At 42.2% G+C, this 20993-nt stretch overlaps 1 protein-coding gene across 1 annotated transcript in view; it reads left to right on the forward strand.

The window, feature by feature from the left end:
* MICAL3 (microtubule associated monooxygenase, calponin and LIM domain containing 3) overlaps positions 1 to 20993 on the forward strand; it is a 222558-nt gene that overhangs the window by 78425 nt on the left and 123140 nt on the right. The window contains exon 2 of the mRNA XM_056119952.1: positions 19157 to 19496. Coding sequence (XP_055975927.1) covers positions 19236 to 19496 — 261 coding nt within the window. The 5' untranslated portion in view covers positions 19157 to 19235. The remainder of the gene's footprint in view (positions 1 to 19156; positions 19497 to 20993) is intronic.

Raw genomic sequence — 20993 nt, forward strand, 5'->3', positions numbered from 1 at the left:
ACACACCTGACAATGCTCAGTGCTTACTCCTGGCTCTGCACTTAGTTGTCACTCCTGGCAGTGCTCAGGGGTACTGGGGATTGACCCCAAACCAGCCACATGCAGCGCAAGCACCCTATATGCTGTACTGTTGCTCTGGGTCCAGGCTGTAGTATAACAGCAAATTAAGTTACTGAAGCAGCTTATTTTTGTAAATAAGTTATTAGCTAAAAGTAAATGAAACTTACTTTAATTCCAAGGATTTTAGATTGAGGTGGATACATACCATTTGCTCAGAGGCAGAATACTAGGAAGAAGCAGGCTAGAGGTAAGAATAGGAAATCAAGAACTTGGTTTAAGTTTGAGACGCCTGTGAAATAGTCAAGTCAAAATATCAAACAAACCAGTAGTTAATGAAAGTTGAGAAGGGACTATAAATATTTGGTTGTCATCAACTATCACTTCCCTCCCTCCCCCGAAACAAGATGTACCCCTTTAAATTAAATGTACCCAAAGCTACTACTGCCCTCCCCCTGGTTCATTTTAGCACCCTTGGGCTGGCAATATTTATTACCCATTTTAGAGAAACACTGATTTATACTTTGTAATGGCACAAAAAGCCAGGGAACTGAAGGAAATACTCAAAATCAGAGGTGGATGTCTCATTAATAATGCATTGTGAAATGAATACACCTGACACTAGAATTTAAAAAAAAAAAGAAATAGAAAACAGTCATATCAGGCTAAGAATAGAAGAAACAGAAAGCAGGACCTGTGCAATACTTATGCCAGAGCAAATAGCATTCAAGCTGAAGAAAATAATAAGAGGAAGGGGTGGATTTTTCATACTGTTAAGGAGATCAAATCTTTTTTTTAAAATTAATTTTATTGAATCAACATGAGTTAGTTATAAGCTGTCATGCTTGGGTTACAGTCACACAATGATCAAACACCCATCCCTCCACCAGCGCACATTCCCCACCACCAGTATCCCCGGTATAACCCCCTTTTCCCATCCTCACTTTGCCTCCGTGGCAGATATGATTCCCCATAATCTCTCTCTACTGTTAGGCATTATGGTTTGCAGTACAGACCCTAAGCGGTTATCATGTTTGGTCTTTTATCTACTTTCTGCACACAAGGAGATCAAATCTTAACAATGAATGTGCACCAAATGAAGGAACAGCAAAAATTTTAAATCTCCTGCTAACAGACCTAGAAAAAAGACACATGATGGCAACACAGTAATAGTAGCAGAGGACTCCAGCTCTCTCACCATTGGACAGATCAGTTAGATGGAAAATCAATAAGAAAATGAAGGTCCTAAGTGAAGAGCTAAAAGAACTGGGATTAAATGACATACACAGAGTCCTCTGCCCTCAAAAAGCTGAATAGACTTTCTTCTCTAGTACACATGGAACATTCTCCAGGTTTGATCCTAAGCCTCTCAGGCATAATTCAAATATCATCTAAGTTACAAAAATAGAAATCATCAAGTATCTTCTCAAACTCTATTGCTATAAGGGTATAAATTAATTATAAAAAGAAGATAGAGTAAAATTCTAACAATTGCAAACTGAATAACATACTTCTAAATAACAACTGAATCAAAGAGAAAAGGAAGAAAAAAGTTTTCTCCAAATAAAGAGAAGCTATCAGAATTTATGGGATATAGCAAAAGGAGTACTGAGTGAATTTCATAGCAGTATAGGCTGGAGCGATAGCACAGCGGGTAGGGCGTTCGCCTTACAAGTGGCCAACATGGCCGACCCGAGTTCGATTCCTCCGCCCCTCTCGGAGAGCCCGGCAAGCTACCAAGAGTATTCGATATGCCAAACACAGTAACAACAAAGTCTTCAATGGAGACGTTACTGGGCCCGCTCGGGCCTTTATAGGCTTATATATATTTAAAAAAAAAACAGAAAAGAAAAAACTTCAAATTAATAACCTAACCACAGAACATAAGTATCTAGAAAAGGAACATAATGGGCCGGAGAGATAGTACAGTGGACAGAATGCTTTGCATGCAGCTAACCTGGGTTTGATCTGTGGCATCCCAGATAGTCCCCTGAGCACTGCCTGGAGTGATACATGAGCGAAGAGCCAGGAGTAAGCACATGGGGTATGATGCCAAGTATGATAAGATACTTGCCCCAGTACAGATGGGTTTACCAGTGGATTCTACCAAATTTTCAAAGAAAACTTACTACCTATATTCCTAAGCTCTTCCAAATATCAAAGAAATAGGAATCCTTCTTAACAGGTTCTATGAAGCCAGTATTATACTAATACCAAAAGCAAGCAGAGCCATTATTAAAGACAATTTCAGGCACACATCCCTAATGAACATTGATGCAAAATCTTAGTAAACTCAGTCTTACAGGATCACACACTATGATCGTATACCATGATCAAGGGAGGTTCATTTCAGGTATGCAAAGATCTCCAAATCAGTTAATGTAATATACCATATAAATGTAAGAAAATATAAAAATCATGTGACAGTTATTTCAGAGAAAAATTATAACATTCAACATCCGTCATGATTTTAAAAAAACCCTCAATAAAGTAGAGCCAGAAGGAATGTACCTCAAGATAGTAACACTGTATATAGCAAACCCACAGCGAACATCATACTTAGTGGTAAAAAACTGAGTCTTCCCCTGAGATTAGATACAAGGCAAGAATGTTCACTTTTCTCCACCATTATTCAGTTATAGTTTGGTAGTCTTTGTCACAACAAGCAAACAAGAAAAAGAAAGGGATTCAATTGGAAAAAGAAGTTAAGCTATTTTTATTTGCAGATGACATGATAATATACTAGGATAACACTAAAGACAACACCAAAAATTCTTAGAAGCATTAAGCCTTTATAGTAAAGTATCTACAAAATCAATATGAAAAACCCAACATATTTCTGTATACAGATGACTGTTTAGAAGAGAGAGGAATAAAAAAGACAACCCCATTAAAAATAGTGTTCAAAATACATCAAGTACTTAGGAGTCAACAAAGGAAGTAAAAGACATATATCAAAAATTGCAAGTCTTTTTTTTTATTTTTTAAGAGTAGTAGGAAATGGAAAAATATTTTCATGCTCATAGATTTAAATTGTTAAAATGACCATTCCACCCAAAGCATCATAAAAATTCAATGTATTCTTTAAAATACTGATGGCATGCTTCATGTACTTTGAACAGATAGTACTAAAATTTTTATGGAACCATAAAATCCCACAAATAGCCAAAGCAATTCTCAGAAAAAAAGATGGAAGATATGACAGTCCCTGATTTTACAGCATACTGTAAAGCTATACTAAATGGATTGTGAGGTAGTACAGCAGTAAAGTTGCTTGCCTTGCATGTGGCCAACCCTGGTTCCATCCTTGATGTCACATGGTCTGAGGAGTAGCCCTAAGCATCTCCAATTGGGTATGGTTCAAAACAAACCAAAAATAAATAAATCATAGTAAATAGAGCTATAGTAGTTAAAACAGTGTGGCACTAGAATAAAGAAGGCCATCAGACCAACAGAATAGAACTGAGAACTCAGATGAACCCTAGGATTTGTGGGTAGTTACTCTACAACAGAGGAGTTGGGCCTATGAAGAAAAGCCAGTGAGGGTAGTCATTTCAACAATTGTTGCTAAGACAAAAATCAGATCAAAATGGATTAAAGATCTCAACATCAGACAAAATCCATAAGGTACATTGAAGACAAGGTCAGCCAAACCCTCAGGATATTGAGGCTAACGGTATCTTCAAAGATGACATGCCACTGACCAACCAAAGGGAAACAGAGATAAACAAATGGGACTACATTAAACTAAGAAGCTTCTGAACCGCAAAAGATACAGTGACCAAAATACAAAGACAATCTATAGAAAGGAAATTCACCCAATACCCATCCAATAAGGGGTTGATATCAAGGATATACAAAGTACTGGTTGAACTCCACAAGAAGAAAAAACATCAAAAAATGGGGTGATGAAATGAACAGAAACTTTGTCAAAGAAGAAATCTGAATGGCTAAAAGGCACATGAGAAAATGCTCTACGTCACTAATCATCAGGGAGATGCAGATTAAAACAATAATGAGACATCATCTCACACCACAGAGACTTGCCCACATCCAAAAGAACTAAAGCATTCGGTGTTGGCACAGATGTGGGGAGAAAGGGACTCTCCTTCACTGCTGGTGGGAATGCCGACTGGTTCAGCCCTTTGGTAAACAGTATGGACGATTCTCAAAAAATTAGAAATTGAGCTCCCATTTGACCCAGCAATACCATTCCTGGGAATATATCCTGGAGAAGCAAAAAAGAATAGTCTAAATGACATCTGCACTTTTATATTCATTGCTGCACTGTTCACAATTGCCAAAATCTAGAAAACACTTGAGTGCCCGAGAACAGATGACTGATTAAAGAAATTTTGGTACATCTACACAATGGAATACTATGCAGCTGTTAGAAAAGATGAAGTCATGAAATTTGCATTCAAGTGGTTTTACAAGGAAAGTATCATGCTAAGTGAAATGAGTCAAAAAGAGAGGGACAGACATAGAAAGATTGCATTCATCTGGGGAATATAAAGTAACAAAATAGGGGAGTAACACCCAAGAATAGCTGAGATAAGTACCAGGAAGTTCACTCCATGGCTTAGAGGTCAGCCGCACATGCTAGGGGAAAAGGCAGCGCAGACAGAGAAGGGAGCATCAAATAAAGGGTGTTGGGATGATCCTCCCAGGATGGAAAAAGCATGCTGAAAGTAGACTCTAGACCAAACATGATTGCCACTCAGTGCCTCTTTTGCAAACCACAGCACCCAAAAGGAGAGAGAAAACAAAAAGAAATCCCTGCCACAGTGGTGGGGTGGGATGGGGGGACGGGGGAGTGGGAGGGATACTGGGAGCACTGGAGGTGGAGAATGGGCACTGGTGGAGGGGTGGGTACTCAATCATTGTATAACTAAAACTCAAGCACAAAAAATTGTAAGTCTACAACTATACCTCATGGTGTTTCACTAATGAAAATTAAAAAAAAATAGTGCTAGGAAAATTGGATAGTCACACACAGAAAAGTTAATTCAAAGTAATAGAAAAAAGACCTTGATTCGACCAGAATCTGTAACATACTTTGAGGAAAACATAGGCAGAACTCCTAGGATATAGACCTTAGAGTTTTAAAATAATTTGAGTGCATTGGCACAGTCAAAAACAAAAGTGAACAAGTGAGACCGCATTAAATCAAAAAGGTTTTGCATGGCAAAAGAAATACAGACTAAAATTAAAAACACCTTTCTAAATGGGAGAAAATATTTGCACACCATACTTTAGATAAGGACTAATATTCAAGATATTTCATTACTCATAGAACTCATCACCAACAAAAAAAAAACATAAAAAAAGGCGGGGGGGCGGGGAGAGCAAACACTTCCCTAAGAGGACTTAAGGTTGGCCAGCAAGCATATGAAAAAATGTTCATTGTCACTTATTAATAGGGAAATGCAAATCAAAATGACACTGAAATATCATCTCATACCAGTAAGAATGACGTACATCAAAAAGACTGGAAATAACAAGTGTTGGTGAGGATGTGGTGAAAAAAAGGAGCCCTCAGTTCATTGTTAGTAGGGGTATTGCCTGGTTTGAACTTCTTGGGTGACACTTGAACACTTCTTGCAAAAACTAAGAAGTGAATTTTCATATGACCCAGTGATTCCACTTCTAGCCATTCTGCTTTGGACCCAAGGGCCACTAAACTAATCTAAAAAGACATTTGTGCTTCTCTGTTCTTTGCAGCATTATTCTGAATAAACAAAAATCTGGAAACAAGATTGTTTTGGAGAGGGTGGGAGGATTTGGGCCATACCTGGCCATACCTGGCTCAGGGATTGCTCTGGCTCTGTGGTTAGGGATCACATTTTGAAGCGCTCAGTGGTCCACGTGTGGTGCGCAGGATCAAATTTGGGTCAGTCTTGTGAGGCACCTTAGCCCCAGGTGTCCAAGAAGAAATGCGTGAATAAAGAAACTAGGTACATAAACACAGAGGAATATTATTCAGCTACAAGAGGATGAAGTCATGCCATTTTCCACAACGTTAATGCATCTGGAGAGTATCATGCTGAGTGAAATCAAGCAAAAGGAGAGGGACAGGCAGAATGATCTCTTTCATATGTGAGATATAAAGAAATGCAGTTAGGAAGGAACAAGTTGCCAAAGGCAAAAGAACAGATGGTGGGGGTTGGGGATAAGGGGACCCAGAGGTAATTAATAGTGGAGGGAAGAGGAAACGCTAAGGAGGGTGTGAGATGGTTGTATGCATAAAATCCCATTCTACCTAGTGTTGTATACCACAGTACCTAAAATTAAAATTTTTTGTTTTGTTTTGGGACCACACTCTGTGGTGCTCCTGGGTTACTCCTGGCTCTGCACTCAGGAATTACTTCTGGCAGTGCTTGAGGGGCCACATAGGATGCTGGGAAAGGAACCCCGTTTGGGTTTGTGGAAGGAAAACACCTTACTCGCTGTACTATATCTCTGGCCCTAAAATCATTTTTTGAAAAATCGGTAATAGGGGCTAGAGAGATTGAGCAGGGGTTAAGGTGTTTCACAAGACTGACCCAAATTTGATCCTGGGTACCACACGTCGACCATTGAGCCCTGTGAAATGTGATCCCTAAGCACAGAGCCAAAGTAATCCCAGAGCACAGCCAGGTATGGCCCAAATCCTGCCATCCTCTCCAAAAAAATTAAGAGTAGAGTTTTCAGCATCACTCAGACCAGTTTTACCAGCCTCTCCTGCAGCTGACCTCATGGCCCAGGGACATGCCTCTTCCCACTCTTCCTTCCTTGGGATTAAATTTCAAAGAGAGTTTGCCTTGTGCTGTTTCTAGAACAATCTTTGTGTCCCCAAACTGTAACAGAGAGAGCAAAGTTAAAAATGAAAAATCTTTGATTTTTCACATAATTTCTTTGGATATTAAAACTGGATCAATGAGCAGGGGGAAAAATAGAATTTTCATATGATCCAGCTTCTTGGCATCTATCCCAAGAACACCAAGACGGTAATTTAAAGAGAGATACACATACCTCTGTTTATTTCAGTGCTTAGTACATTAACAAGGATATGAAAACAAAGCAAATGCCCACCTATTGATCATTCGTTAAAGAAGTTGTGGTCTATGTACACAATGGAATACAAGAAATGGATACAAGAAAAGTTAAAAATCTTGTCATTTGTGCAATTTGGATGCGAACTGTAGAGGGCATCATCTCATGTTAAGTAAGTCAGAGGAAGAATAAGTCCCAGATTATCTCAGTCTTGAGAAGTAGGTAGAGAAACCAAGAGAATAGGGACTGGACAGATACTACTGCAGGCAGGGCGCTTATTTTGCACGAGCTGACCCGGGTTCAATCCCCAGATCCCCATAAGGTCCCCCCAAACCCACCAGGAATAACCACAAAGCCAGGAGTAAGCTCTGAGCAAAAATAAACAAAAACCCCAAGAGAATCTATGATAATGAATGAGGACAAACCCTTGGTCTTAGATTACAAAACTGAGATTACCAAATAGTGGGGGAAGGGAGGTGGGGGAGGTGAAGTAGAGGTGACATATGACGAAAAGACAGAGGTGGGGGGGTCTGGGCACTTTGTACATGATGAAGATGTGGCAACTTTGTTCATTAGTACCATGAAAGTCAGCACTATTATAATCATGTCACCTAAACTGCAGTAAAAAATAGAATAGAAGTAGAATTAAGAAACAGAAGAATCGAGCAATAAGGGTAAGTTTTATCTTGTGAAACTTAAAAAATCACCTTCCTATAAATGTAGAGAAATATGCATTCAATTGAAAGTTTTGGGGTTTGGGGGGTCTTGTTTTGTTTGGGTCCACACACATTGAGTGGTGCTCAAGTCTTGCTTATGGTTCTGTACTCGGGGATCGCTCCTGGAGGGCATGGGGGACCATACGGGGTGCTAGGATTGAACTCGGATAGGCCAAGTGCCAGGCAAGCACCCAATCAACATACCACCTGCTCCAACCCTCAATTTAAAAGATTTTAAAACTACGGATCTCTGCAGGTGCGAAAGAAGATTTAGAAGAGATCAAAACTGAGTGATCTCATGGTCATTTCAGCATGCAAAGATGAGAACGGAGGAGGAGTCCGCAGAGGCTTCTAGAAAGCGGCCAGCGAGAGGAGTCAGGAGGCAGGTACCTGTAGCTGAGGACAGGCAGGGGAAACGAGGACTGAGAGTTCACCATTGGATTGGACTGTGGAAACCATGCAATTTTTGGGCCAGACATTTCCAGGGAGTGGGCATCAAACCTGCTTGTGTCTTCAGAGGATAGTGGGTAAAGAGAAAGATGAGGCCAGAAAGGTAGTACAGCAGGTAGGGTGCTTGCCTTGCATGCAGCGGATACAAGTTTGATTCCCGACCCCACATATGGTCCTCTTAGTACTGCCAGGCATTATGACCCACAAACCAGAAAAGAGAAAGGAAGAAAACTGACCACAAGCACTGCCAATACTTTGTCAGAAATGGAACAGTGTCCTCAGCAGGAAAGAGAACAGGACAGGGTGTTTGTTTGGGGGCCGGCCACTTGGGGACCTTTTCGAGCTGTGTGCTCAGGGGCCACACATGTTGGTGCTGGGGCAGGGGAGGATGAGAGAGAGAGGGTAGCGTATGCAGGACTGGGGATTCATGCGAACCAGGTTCAAAGCACGAGCTTTGCAGACAAGCGTCTTAATCTCAATACTTTTTCTCAATCCAGGGCAAGATTTGTAAAAAACATTAGGTCTTCTGTTAATGGAAATAACTCAGTTTGAGGGGCAGGAATTGATGTCAGAGAAAGGAACAAGACTGAAGATTGCATGGGTGAGTTAGGAGAAGAGACATTGGGTCTCTCAGAACCTGGGTAGGTATGTGGATGATTGTCTATTCATTGCCATAGTACAGAAGGAAGATAAGATAATAGAGGGATTGGGAGGTCAGGATGGCCAAGCCATCTAAGGTGCTTTTCAGATAATAGATTAACAACACACATTTGTTTAAGAATGTGAGAAAGGGAAGGAGCTAAAAGTTCTAACAAAGATGTTTGCTGGAACTGAGCAGAATGAACAAATAGCAAATATTTGGAAGACTTATGCGGTAGAGGAACTGATTTTATTCTAGGTAATTGGAAAAGGTAACATTTGAACCACTGAATCCCAAATTACAGTCACAATGGTTTTGACCTTCTCTTTTAGTAGTGACTCCTTGGGGAATTAAGGTTTCAACTACTCAGATACCACTTCATATGGGCAGAGGAAAGAATGCAGGCAAAGTGATTAGTTAGATTAGATGACCTTTCAGATTCTATCTATTTAGAAATTTCACGGCATTTGGTAATAGGTCGCCGAGACAAGTGAGAAACCCCAAATTCTGTACCAGGTTAATCTCTTGCCTGTAATAAAGTTTCGTCCCTAATAGAGGTTCTGTCCTGGGGAGAGAGGAAAATAAGATACCAGAGAACCTTTTTGGGACCTTGTGCTTTCCCAACCACACATCTCCTCTCTCCCCTTTATTGTTTTGATTGTTGCACGATGCCCTGGGGCCACATACTTGGTTGCAGTGTTCCAGAGATAGCACACTTGTGGCACTGGGGACGGCAGTGGCAGAGCTGCCAGGAATCAGACCTGGGCCTCACTCTTACAGGGCAGGCACTCAAGCCTGAAGTCACGTTGCTGGGCTTTTAGGCAGCAATAGCATTGGGATTATCTGTGCCCTTGTGCTGCTGTAGCCCTTGAGATCTCATCTTGAGCTTTGCTGGACGGGCCATTTCCTAAATTGGCACTGTGTAGGTGAGTTGTAGTCAATACACCCTCACTGAGTGCTAGCTGTGTGCTTGGAAGAGGTCCATAGTGCAGAGCAAAATGAATTGGCTCTTGGCAGAGAACAGCTTTTGCTTGGGATTCTCCTGTGATGGTTCATACTTTCCCATATCCTCTGTTCCTTTTCCCTCATCCTGAAAATGTAGATGAAGGGCTGGAGGAATAGCACAGCAGTTAGGGTGTTTCACACGGCCAACCCAGGTTTGATTCCCAGCATCCCATATGGTCCCTGAGCACTACCAGGAGTAATTCCTGAGTGCAGATCCAGGAGTAACCCCTGTGCATCGCCAGGTGTGACCCCAAAAGCAAAAAAATAAGTAAAATGAAACTCAAAAGGAAAGAAATAAATGAAGAAAAAGAAAGAAAGAAAGAAAGAAAGAAAGAAAGAAAGAAAGAGAAAAGATGATACCACTGCCCACAGCGCTGAAGGGCTGGCAAGTGTTCATCTTTGGTGTCTTCTTAACTCCCGGTCTCTACTTTTGTTAGTCTTTAGGCTGAAAATTACCTCCTGTCATGACCTACAGTGAACTCAGTTCTTTACTCATGCAAGGAATGGAGTATTATTAGTTGACTCAAAAATGTTTTGTGAAGCAACTCCTCTCAAAGGTGTTACTGGTGGCCGAGGTACTTGAGAGCCTGCTAAAGAATGCAGACTGATATGTACTGTGTTAGTACTGTTTTAGATGCTGAAACTTTTAGCAGCCAGTAGAAAGAATTACCACGAAACCAGATCACCATTATTTCCCTTCATGAAAGTGGCCCTTTTCAAAGAAGAAGATTCAGCGATAAGTTGTGAGAAGAAAAAGAATCCCGTATTGCATGTCATTGCTGAATTCACTTGAGACTGCTTATTGATAGCTGAGTAGCTGTCTTCCCAGCAGACAAGTTCGTCAGTATCTGCAGGTTCTGACTCCTAGGCAGAAGCATGATGAGTTTTACTTCTTAAGCTGCATTTTTCTCGTAATGACTAAGAACTGTCTAAAGGCTGTAAACAGGTTTACTTGCAGTACATGGCTGCGCCGCTTTCTTGCGTGACCTCCAAACTTCTTCAAATTGCAGTTTGTTTATCTGCAAAATGAAGTAGAGATTCTACCTCACGTGATTATGGTGAGGAGCAAATGAAAAGAAGGGAGCGGACAGTAGCAGATTGTCAGTCACTGCTGATGCTACCGTGACTGTCTTGAGACTAAGGAGTGTCAGTTCTGTTTACATTATTCAAAGAAGTCCTTTTATTTTGCTAGTCTGACAGCTGAGTTTGGCAGGAACTTTACTGATATAAATCTTTAACCGCATCAGCCCCTCCCACCCAATGCTGTTATTGTACCTTCTGGACACAGATGGAACAGAGGAATGAAGAAATCTGAACTCACTCATTCTATTATACAAGTAGCCTTTAATTTAGCCCAAGTGTAACCTCTGATTGCTTGCTAGGGTTATCTTGTTCTGATAGAATGCCTTTTTTTTTTTTTTTTTTTGCAACAGCATCGCGTGGTGCTGGGGTTTCCTCCAGGCTCTGTGTTCACGGATCACTCCTGGCAGACTTGGATCATTTGGGGTACTAGGGATTGAAGCCGGGTCAGCCTCATGCAAGGCAGGCTGAGGGACCACATGGGATCCTGGGATCAAACCCATGTCTGCTGCATGCAAGGCAGACACCCTCCCCCATATCCTGGCTCTCCAGCCTCATAATAATACATTGTTATTGGATCTTGCTACGTGGTTGGTACTGCTAAACATTTTATATCCATTACCTCAATTCCTGAAATACTCTGTGATTTTGGTGGGTATTGTTTATTGTTTAAACATTTGTAAGGTATCAGTGCTCAGGTATAGTTCTTTTTGATTCCTAATTTTTCTGGGTTAGCTGGGGGCAGGGGTTGGCACCCCCATCGTCCATTATGTATACAGTGTATTTGGTTTTGACTTGGACTTTTTAGTGTTTGTTTGGGGTGACAGCCACAAGACTGAGGTCAGTTTATTTCTGATGCAACTCATTTCTCAACTGTTATGGTATTTTTCACTTGCTTTTCATGGGGTGAAAACTGTTTTTAGTAAAGAGACTAGAATAAAAAGTTAGGAAAGACAGAGCATAGGCGCCTTGGCATTCCAGCGTCTTACAGAATCCCACAGACTTGGAGGACCACCCAGTTGTCATCTAGTTCATGCTCTTTTCAGAATTCTCAGGAGGGCTCAGAATAAGGTGTGAGGATTAATAACTACAGTGCCACATTCTTACTGTTTGCTCTTACTGCCTTTCCAGATTGACCATTGCATTCATTTTTTTTTTCCAGTTTTGGCCCACACCCAGCAGTGCTCAGGGCTCTGTGCTCAGGGATCACTCCTGGCAGGCTCAGGGCACCATATAGGGTGCTGGGGATCGAAATTGAGCCTGGGTCAGCCACGTGCAAGGCAAGCACCTTACCCACTGTACTATCTCTCCAGCCCTGACCATTGCATTCTTACACAGCACTGTAGGGGAACCCATTCTAAATCTTTGTAACATCGGAGCCGGTTTCCTCCTCCTCCCCCTGTCATGCCTGCCTCAGCTAATGCTTCCCTCTGCCACTAAAACCTATAGGGTTCTGTATTCCTGGCCAGTCCTTGCACATGGCTGACCCACATTTGATTCCTAGTACCCCATATGATCCTCCAAGCCCCTCCAGGGGAGATCCCTGAGTGCCAAGCCAAAACAAAAAAAGTGATTTGATTTGGGGGATGGAGAGATAATACAGTGGGTAAGGTGCTTGCCTTACATGCGTGCAGTCCGGGTCCAATCCCCAGCAAGCCATATGGTCTCTCAGCCACCACCAGGAGTAATTCCTGAATGCTTCGCCAGGAGTAACCCCTGAGCATCTCTGGGTGTGCCCCATCCCCGAGGGATTTGTTTCCACTGCATATTAGGATTTAACTACAAAGACCTTGTTCCAACCCTGAGGAAGCCCACATTTAGAGGATCAGGAGATCATTAAGTCTTGGCAGAATGTCAGGTTGCATAGGACTGTCGGGCAGATCCACCTTGGGGGGTGAGGTGGGGTACTGGTTTCCTTTTTCTGCAGCATCCTTCTGAGCAGCTGTTTTATACTAAACAGAAGAGCTGAAAATGGAGTATTGGCAGAAACAAGACTGCCTTTCTTGGTGTGTGTGGTGCTTGCATGCTTCCTAGACACCCAGAGAACTTTGTCTCAGGGCTGCAAGATAAGAAATGATAGTGGACATTGGGACAGTGATGGAGGGAAGCTGACACTCTGGTAGAGGGTGTGGAATTGGAATGGTTTATATTTGAAACCTTACCATTATCAATATTGTAAATCAGTGCCTAAGATTAAAAAAAAAAAGTTGGGAGAGAAGGTGGGAAACAGTGATCACAAGGAGTCTTATTCCTAGGTAGACTGATTTAGTCACTTCAGACCCCTTGAGGGGTGGCCCTCACTGTCCCCGTTCATAGTTGAGAATGACCCTTGCTGCAGAAAGACTGATTAGGAATCTTGAGGCAAATATTTCTGTAAAGAAATACATTATTTATCTGATTATATATACGTGTGTGTGTGTGTGTGTGTGTCGAAGACCTATTAGGCAAAATCATGCCACTGACTGAATGCAAAGGAACGTTTCATGGGTTGCTTCATAAAATGCCATGCACACTTGCTGCTAAATTAACAATACCTTGACTAGAACGAAATTTTCTAAGCTCGGCCTGGTTTTATTCTCTCGAAGAGTATTTCTTATTGTTTTATTTTTCTATTTTTAAGGTAGTTCTTTTTGCTGTCCCTTAAGTACCCTCACCCCACCCCCAGTCCAAGAGCTAGTGGGGATTGAGTGTTCTCATCAGCAGCAGCTAGTCAGTGACAGTCTTGGTGTAAATAGAAAATAGAAACCGTGTTCGTGCATGTACTTTATAATCTGTCTCTCCAGCACTCTGCTCCATAGCCAAGGAATGTGTGCATGGCTCTGAGTCAGCGGCACCCAGCTGCCACCGGCAGGACCCATCTGCACCACTGCTAACGGACGCCTTAGGAACTCCTTGCCCTCTTCTTCCTCTTCCCTGCTCTGGGTCCTTCTTCCCTTTCTCCTCTTCATACCTGGGTTCTCTCGTCCCTAGGATTTCCCGTTTCTTTCATCAGATTTCCTGGTCTTTAGATTTGATGGTTGTTGCTGAAATGGATAGTGCCCAGAGGTGGTCCTGGAGAGACCCGGGGAGCATGCTCAGGCGTTGGTCACGGGGAGTGGGAGAGTGCGCGTTCAACGAAGCGCGTTCTCCTAGACGGCCCCCTACAAGCTGTTCCTCCAGTGGCTCCGAATGCCTCTTCAGTTCCCTTATCAGATGAGGACGGCTGTGGAGTCTTCTGTAGCACTCAAGGGTTTTTTTCACTGCCGCAGCCACTTGGCTTGCAAAGTAGGAAAAGTGACACAGCCCTAGGGAATTAATCGTGTGTAGTATTACCTTGGGTGCCTGTCACACTGTTCCACAACCAACTTATCTTTGTTTATCTGTTGTCATTAGTGACCTGCAGGTTGGAATCCCTTAGGTCAGGCACTTAATATCTGCCTGCTACTTGGATGCAGGCATTCTGCAGCTACCTATGAAATGTGTTAATTGGAAAGAATTTTACATTAACAGGAGGATGAGCACTAGGTATTAATGCCGTTGTTACTGGCTCTGGTGGGATTTAATTTGGAAAATTTCTGTGGTGGCCAACAGTTCTTTTTGAAGGGGTTGGGGTGGGTGGGCACCCTAATGGCACTCAAGCGGCATTGGAAGCCCCTTCCAGCCCAGTGGGGTTCAGGACATACATTGCTGTTCAGACCCTGCAGTGGTTTGCCCACACATGACAGTGTGTTGGTGGGGAATGGATACCTGTAGTGCAGGGCCTCAGCTCAGGGTCAGCCGCATGCAAGACATGTACTGTAAGCACCGTGTTACCTCTCCCACATAGCAGTAGCACTTGGAAAGCTAATTCAAATAGAGTAAGGCTACGCCAGTTGAGGGGATGTGAGTTTACATAACAGAATTCTTTGACGATCAATGCCAGAGTGGGCTGGAGAGACAGTGCTGGGGTAAAGGTGCTTGTCCTGTATGCAGCTAAACCCTGGTCCTAACCCTGGGACCACATGGTCTCCTGATCATCATTGATTGCAACTTGGAAGCCCGCAAGAATTTTTGGAGTTGAGTGGTTAATTCCTGACATCCAAGCAGCATCTCATCACTGATCTCATATTGAACCATTGACAACAAGAAGGTCCCAGGGCTCTCCTGATCATCTCTTGAGGCATTCCACCTGCCCCTGCCCCCCCCCCCCAAAAAAAAGAAAGAAATACCCGAGATTCTCTCAGTGACCTGTGAACATACCATAGACATTGACAGGGAAATACTTAGAAATTCCTGTGCCAGGATCTTTATAATATTGGCTTCAGTAAGGTGCCAGCTATTTGGAAAGAAAAGTAATTGTATTCCTTGCCATGAGGCAAAGAGATCAGGTAAGGTATATTCAAAGCTTTCTAAACATTCTGACTGAATGGAGTTGAAATGAGCTTTGAATGTGGATAGGGTCTACAAGGTCAGGGTTGCAGAATGCTGTCTCCTTACAAAAGCAAATAAAACTACAAAATTCCCCACAGAGGCAAGAAGCAAAGAGAACCTCTGACTTAGTGAACACTCTAGCCCATTGCTTCTAATATTGGGCCATATTTTTCATTGTTTTGGTTAAACACATCTGATTCTTCCTCTTCATGCAAGCCATTTAACTCTCTATCATACAGTAAGATTAGTTTGGGTTTGTAAGAGGAACTGTGGAGTTTTTGTTTGTTTTGTTTAGGGCCATATCCACCAGTGTTCCTGTGGGCTGTTCCTGGCTCTGCTCAGGAATGATCTCTGGAAGTGCTCATAAAACCATTTGTGGTGATGGGATTTAAGTGGGATTGGCCATATGCACCTTAACTCCTGTTCTATCTCTCTGGATGTGTAATGAACTTTTTATTTTTTGATTTTGTTTTTAGGCCACACCTTGTAATGCTCAGGGCTTATTCCCAGCTTTGTGCTCAGGGGTCATTCCTTAGCCAGAGTCTTGGGAGACTATATCAGGGGCCAAGGATTGAATCTAGGTCAGCCTCATGCAAGGCAAGCAGAAAACCATTCTGTACTGGTGCTGTGGTTCCCCATAATGTACTTTTTTTTTTCTTTTTGGGTCACACCTGGCAATGTCCAGGGGTTACTCCTGGCTCTGCACTCAGGAATTACTCCTGGCAGTACTCAGGGTACCATATGGGATGCTGGGAATCAAACTTGGGTCGGCCGCGTGCAAGGCAAATGCCCTGCCCGCTGTGCTATCGCTCCAGCCCCCCATAATGGACTTTTAAAAGAAACTTTAGAATGCTTTTTTTTGGGGGGTGGGGGTCACACCCAGCGTTGCACAGGGGTTACTCCTTGCTCCTCACTTAGAAATTACTCCTGGCGGTGCTTGGGGGACCATATGGGATGCTGAGAATTGAACCAGGTCAACCTTGTGCAAAGAAAATGCCCTGCCCACTGTGCTATAGCTCCAGCCCCTAGAATGCCTTTGACGTTTGAAACATTGTTTAAAGACTGCGATTGACAAATGTTGTTCATAATGCAGTTATTTCAGGTATTCAGTGTTCCAGCACCAATCCCACCACTCGTGTGACCTTCCCTCCCATTGTCCCCAGTTACCCACCCACCTCTCCAGCCTGCTCCCTTGGCAGGCACAAAATAATTTACTTTTCTTGTTACAACATCTATTTCATAATGGTGTTTCTAAAGTCATTGTCCAAGGATTTACTGAGCTGTTAGGTACTAGTAGAGTCTTCTACTGCTAGATACTGTTTTCCCTCATTGAGCTTAGTGGGCATCTTACCCAGCTTTCCCACCTAAATTTATGTGCTCCGACTGGGCTGTCAGGGCTGTGACACAGGTGGCCACATGCTCCAGGAACTGTGGGACTTGGATGATTCAGCAGCATGCCGTCTCAGCTGCACTGTTTATATACCAGCAAGGAGTCAAGTGTGGGTAGAGCCCTGGGCACAACAGGGCAGGGACTTGGTCAGCCCCCGTCCTGAAAAGGCTCCAGAAATCCTGGTCTCAGAGAACGGGCTAAAATGTTTAATAAATTAAAATAAAAATAAAATTTGAGCTAAAATCTTTCTTGCTTATCTAGTATAAACTTTTCCTTATGGGAAACAAGGTTAGTTCCATTTAATTTCCTCCTTTCTCCCTTCCCTCCTTCCTTCCCTCCCTTAGTCAAATGCACTGAGAGTTCAATACTCGAGTCTGGGTATGTGGTACAGCTTCCTGGTGGTGCTCAGGGCCCAGTGGAGTTTAGGGCTCTCAGGGCTGTAGCCAAGTGGTATTTGGACACCACATGATGGTAGAGTTCAAAGTGAGGTTCCGCTTAAACTCTCCCACTCTTGCTCCTAATTTCATTTCTTGAATGACCCTTGAACATGGGGATATTAAGAGAGTCTTTTTCTGTCAGTGTAGTTTTTATATTCAGAGTCAGGAGAGTTGTTAAGTAATATAGCAGGTCCTTGAATATTCTTTTGTTCAACATTTTGTTGTGCCATTGATTCAGGTTCTGGGTGTCGATTTTCTAGCCAGGACCAGAGTCTCTGTGAACTTTTAGATACTCTTTCCATGTCTGTGTAAACTTTTCTCCTAGTCCTTTGGTTTTCTTCTCTCATCTGCTTAGGAAATTAGGGTCTGGTCTGTCTAACTTGCTCCATCAGAGTGAGCCTAGGTCTTTGAATATGCTGTGCTGCAGAAAGGCATTCTGTCCAAGATTGGACCTTCCTATGCTCACAAACTACTTGAGACTAAACTGAAATAAGCAGGTTGAAAAATGAATGAATGAGTCCAAATGACTGCTAAACATAGTATTTTTAGATCATTATTTAGAAGTGTGGTGATACTTTCTGTGACCAAAAATATGCTGTTGGAATTTAACTTCTGCTGATAGATACTAGATTAAGTAAGATTGATTTTGTTATATGTTACTTTACCTAAAATCATAGTTTCCAAGAACCTGTTGACTATGTGTTGACTTAGTGTACTTAGTGTACTTCAGTTGTTATATTTGTGATAAAGAATATCTTTCAAATGTTGTGTTTGTTAACTGGAACATCTAAGAGGGGAAGTGGCTGTTCATTGTATTAGTGCAGTTATTCCCTCTACCTTCTGTTCACTAAATTGGTTTGTTTCTTTCTTCAGATTCCTTATGAACAGAGTAATCAACAAATCCCTTCTGAGTGTTTCTCTATGCCCAAAAGTGTCTTCTTAAAATAGTGTTCCTTCAATTGCAGCTCCGTCACACTAGTGGCACATTGGTGGTGTATCTGCAGCAGACAGCTCTCTCAGCACTATACCCCAAATTTCAAAATTGAAAGAGCATTATAGACATCAGTTTAACCTTCTCTTTTATCAGGGAAAACTCATGGCCATTGAGACAGTGCCTTCTTTAGGGTCTCAGCACATGTAGGGTCATCAGCATCTAGTGGTTATCTCATTGCTCTGCCCTGTTTCTCTGAATTTCCTATGGTTAGTTATAATTTGGGCCCTTTGCATCTGACTGTCCTGAAGTATATCTAAGTAGTGATGATAAATACATAATACTCGGTGCCCCAAATGATCAAACAAATTCAAGAGAGTAAATAGATAAGGGAGCACATGGCTAAGCCAGAAGGTAGGTTAGGTGCTCACGCTGAGAACACCTTTGGGCTTGAGCAGCATTACATTATCGTGTACCAAAGCATCAGATCTTAGCCATGGTGCCAACTGTAGCTAGGAATTAGTCCCAGTTACCAATGGCCCTGATTAAAAAAAATAGAGGGGGGAGGTTGTCAGAAAGATAGTTACAGTGGTTAAACCTTGCATGGGCTGACAGGTTCAATTCACAGCACCACATCATCTTCTGAGCACCAGTGAGTGTGATCTTGGAGGCCGCTGAGCCACTGCCGATCTAGAGGGCGATTGAGGTCTTTATTCCGTGTCCTTACAGCAAACTTCTGGCCTGATTGGCTGAGAATCACTCAGTACAGTACACTTAGCCTCATGTGTAACCTCTCGAGAGTTTGTCTCATTCATAAAAATGAAGATTCTTTTGAAAACATCTTTTCACTCCTTTTCCTTGGTCCTCAGACAGGAGCCTGGAGTCTACAGAGTATACATTCTGTATTGGATGTTGGGTGAATGACTTTACTACTTAGGGAAAAGTAACTTACGTCTTCTAGAAAATGTTTGCAGATTTAAATTTGCATTTTCTGAGCATTCCTTTTTCCTTTTCTTTTTTTGTTAGGTTAACTTGACGGTGTCAGGTGGATCAGCTGCGTCCCACTGCCCTCTGTGCTGAGGGGAGTTCCCGCCAGTGGGGAAGCATGGAGGGGAGTAAGGAGACAAGAAATCGCGCTCATGTCCTCTTTGACCGGTTTGTTCAGGCCACCACCTGCAAAGGAACTCTCAAGACCTTCCAAGAACTCTGTGACCACCTGGAGCTGAAGCCTAAGGACTACCGTTCCTTTTATCACAAACTCAAATCCAAGCTTAACTACTGGAAAGCCAAAGCCCTCTGGGCAAAGCTGGACAAACGGGGGAGCCATAAAGACTACAAAAAGGGAAAAGCTTGCACTAACACCAAGGTAAGGCTTTGACGGTCTTCCGGAGACACTGATTTAGGATTTAACCAGAAAAGACAAAACTGCGTATAGGTAGAACAGAAGAAACGACTGAGTAGGTCTTATGGTTTGATCAAGGAATATCTAACCACAGCCTTTAGAAGAAGTCAAGCATATCCTTTATTCATGGATCTGGCTCCATTCTCTGTGTTCATTTGACTGTTCCATATGCCAGGTCCTGTTCCAAATATATCTTGTATATTTGCATATTGAGTTTGCAGGGTCTTAATTATTGAAGAACAAGCTGAAGTTGTGTGGTTAAGGTACGTTTTATTGATCTTTTTGGATCTCAGGTTGAGGGGGAATGCAGCTCACTTAGCCGAGAAATCACTTATAGCTCTGTTGGCATACTGTCTGATGGTTTGGGCATATCATCTTCACCAAGTCATGATGGCTTGTTACAGTATTTGCCAGGTCTGGGGGATTTGCACCAGGCTTCAGTCCTCTTTGCATTTGAATGCCAAAGGTCACTTTGGTCAGTAAGTTTTGCTTTGTGATTACACCCAGCAGTGCTCAGGGCTTATTTCTGGCTCTGCTTTCAGGATCACTCCTGTTGGTCCTCAGGGACCATATGCAGTGCCAGGGGTTGAACCCAGGTTGACTGTGTGCAAGGCTAGCACCTTATTTGCTGTACTATGTCTCCAGCCTGACAAATATAGTTTCTGATTTCTTTCTTTAAATCTAGAAACAATTCTAAACTTAAAACAGTTTTCGTGAAATAGACTGGACATGTGGGTTTGAAGAGTGGAGAGGGAGTACTACATTTTTTTTGTTTCTTCCTTATTAAGAATACCTATGGGAAATCAGGAAAATACTGTCAGGAATGTAGTGTGAATGATATTATGTCTGCTAACAATCTTTTTATGAGTTTTAATTTGCCTTCCTGTGGATAACTGGAGACCCACCCCTTGTATATTTGTATTTTGGTACATATTTATTAGGAAAAAATCATAAAATTCAAATACATGACTTCAATGAGGAAGTTAGAAGTTTTTTAAGAAGAAAAGTGTTCATATTTTGCATGCAGAAGACCAGGATTCAATCCTGGGTATCTTATGGTTCCCTGTGCACAGCTTGGAGTAGCCCTTGAGCACTTCTGGGTATGATCCAAAAAAAACCAAAATGATAAGAATAAAACAAAGCCCAAATGTTAGGTGTCATTCTTCTGAAAATGCAGTACAAACTAGTTCAGATTTTTAGAGTGTCGACTTATGATTCAGGTCTTCAGAAAGTTCGGGGCTCTTTTTGGCACATACATAAAACTTTGTCTACTAAAAGTTTCCTCCTGGGAATCATTGTGAACTGATTCTCAGATTCTTGTGTGTGTGTGTGTGTGTGTGTGTAATTTAAAAAAATTATTATAAAGTTGTTCATAATTTATTACATTTAATATTCCAACACTAATCCTACCACTGTTCACCTTCCCACCACCATTATTCCCAATTTTCCCACCCACTTCTC

This window comes from Sorex fumeus, unplaced genomic scaffold, assembly GCF_029834395.1.
Source record: "Sorex fumeus unplaced genomic scaffold, SorFum_2.1 ptg000042l, whole genome shotgun sequence".
NCBI lineage: Eukaryota > Metazoa > Chordata > Mammalia > Eulipotyphla > Soricidae > Sorex > Sorex fumeus.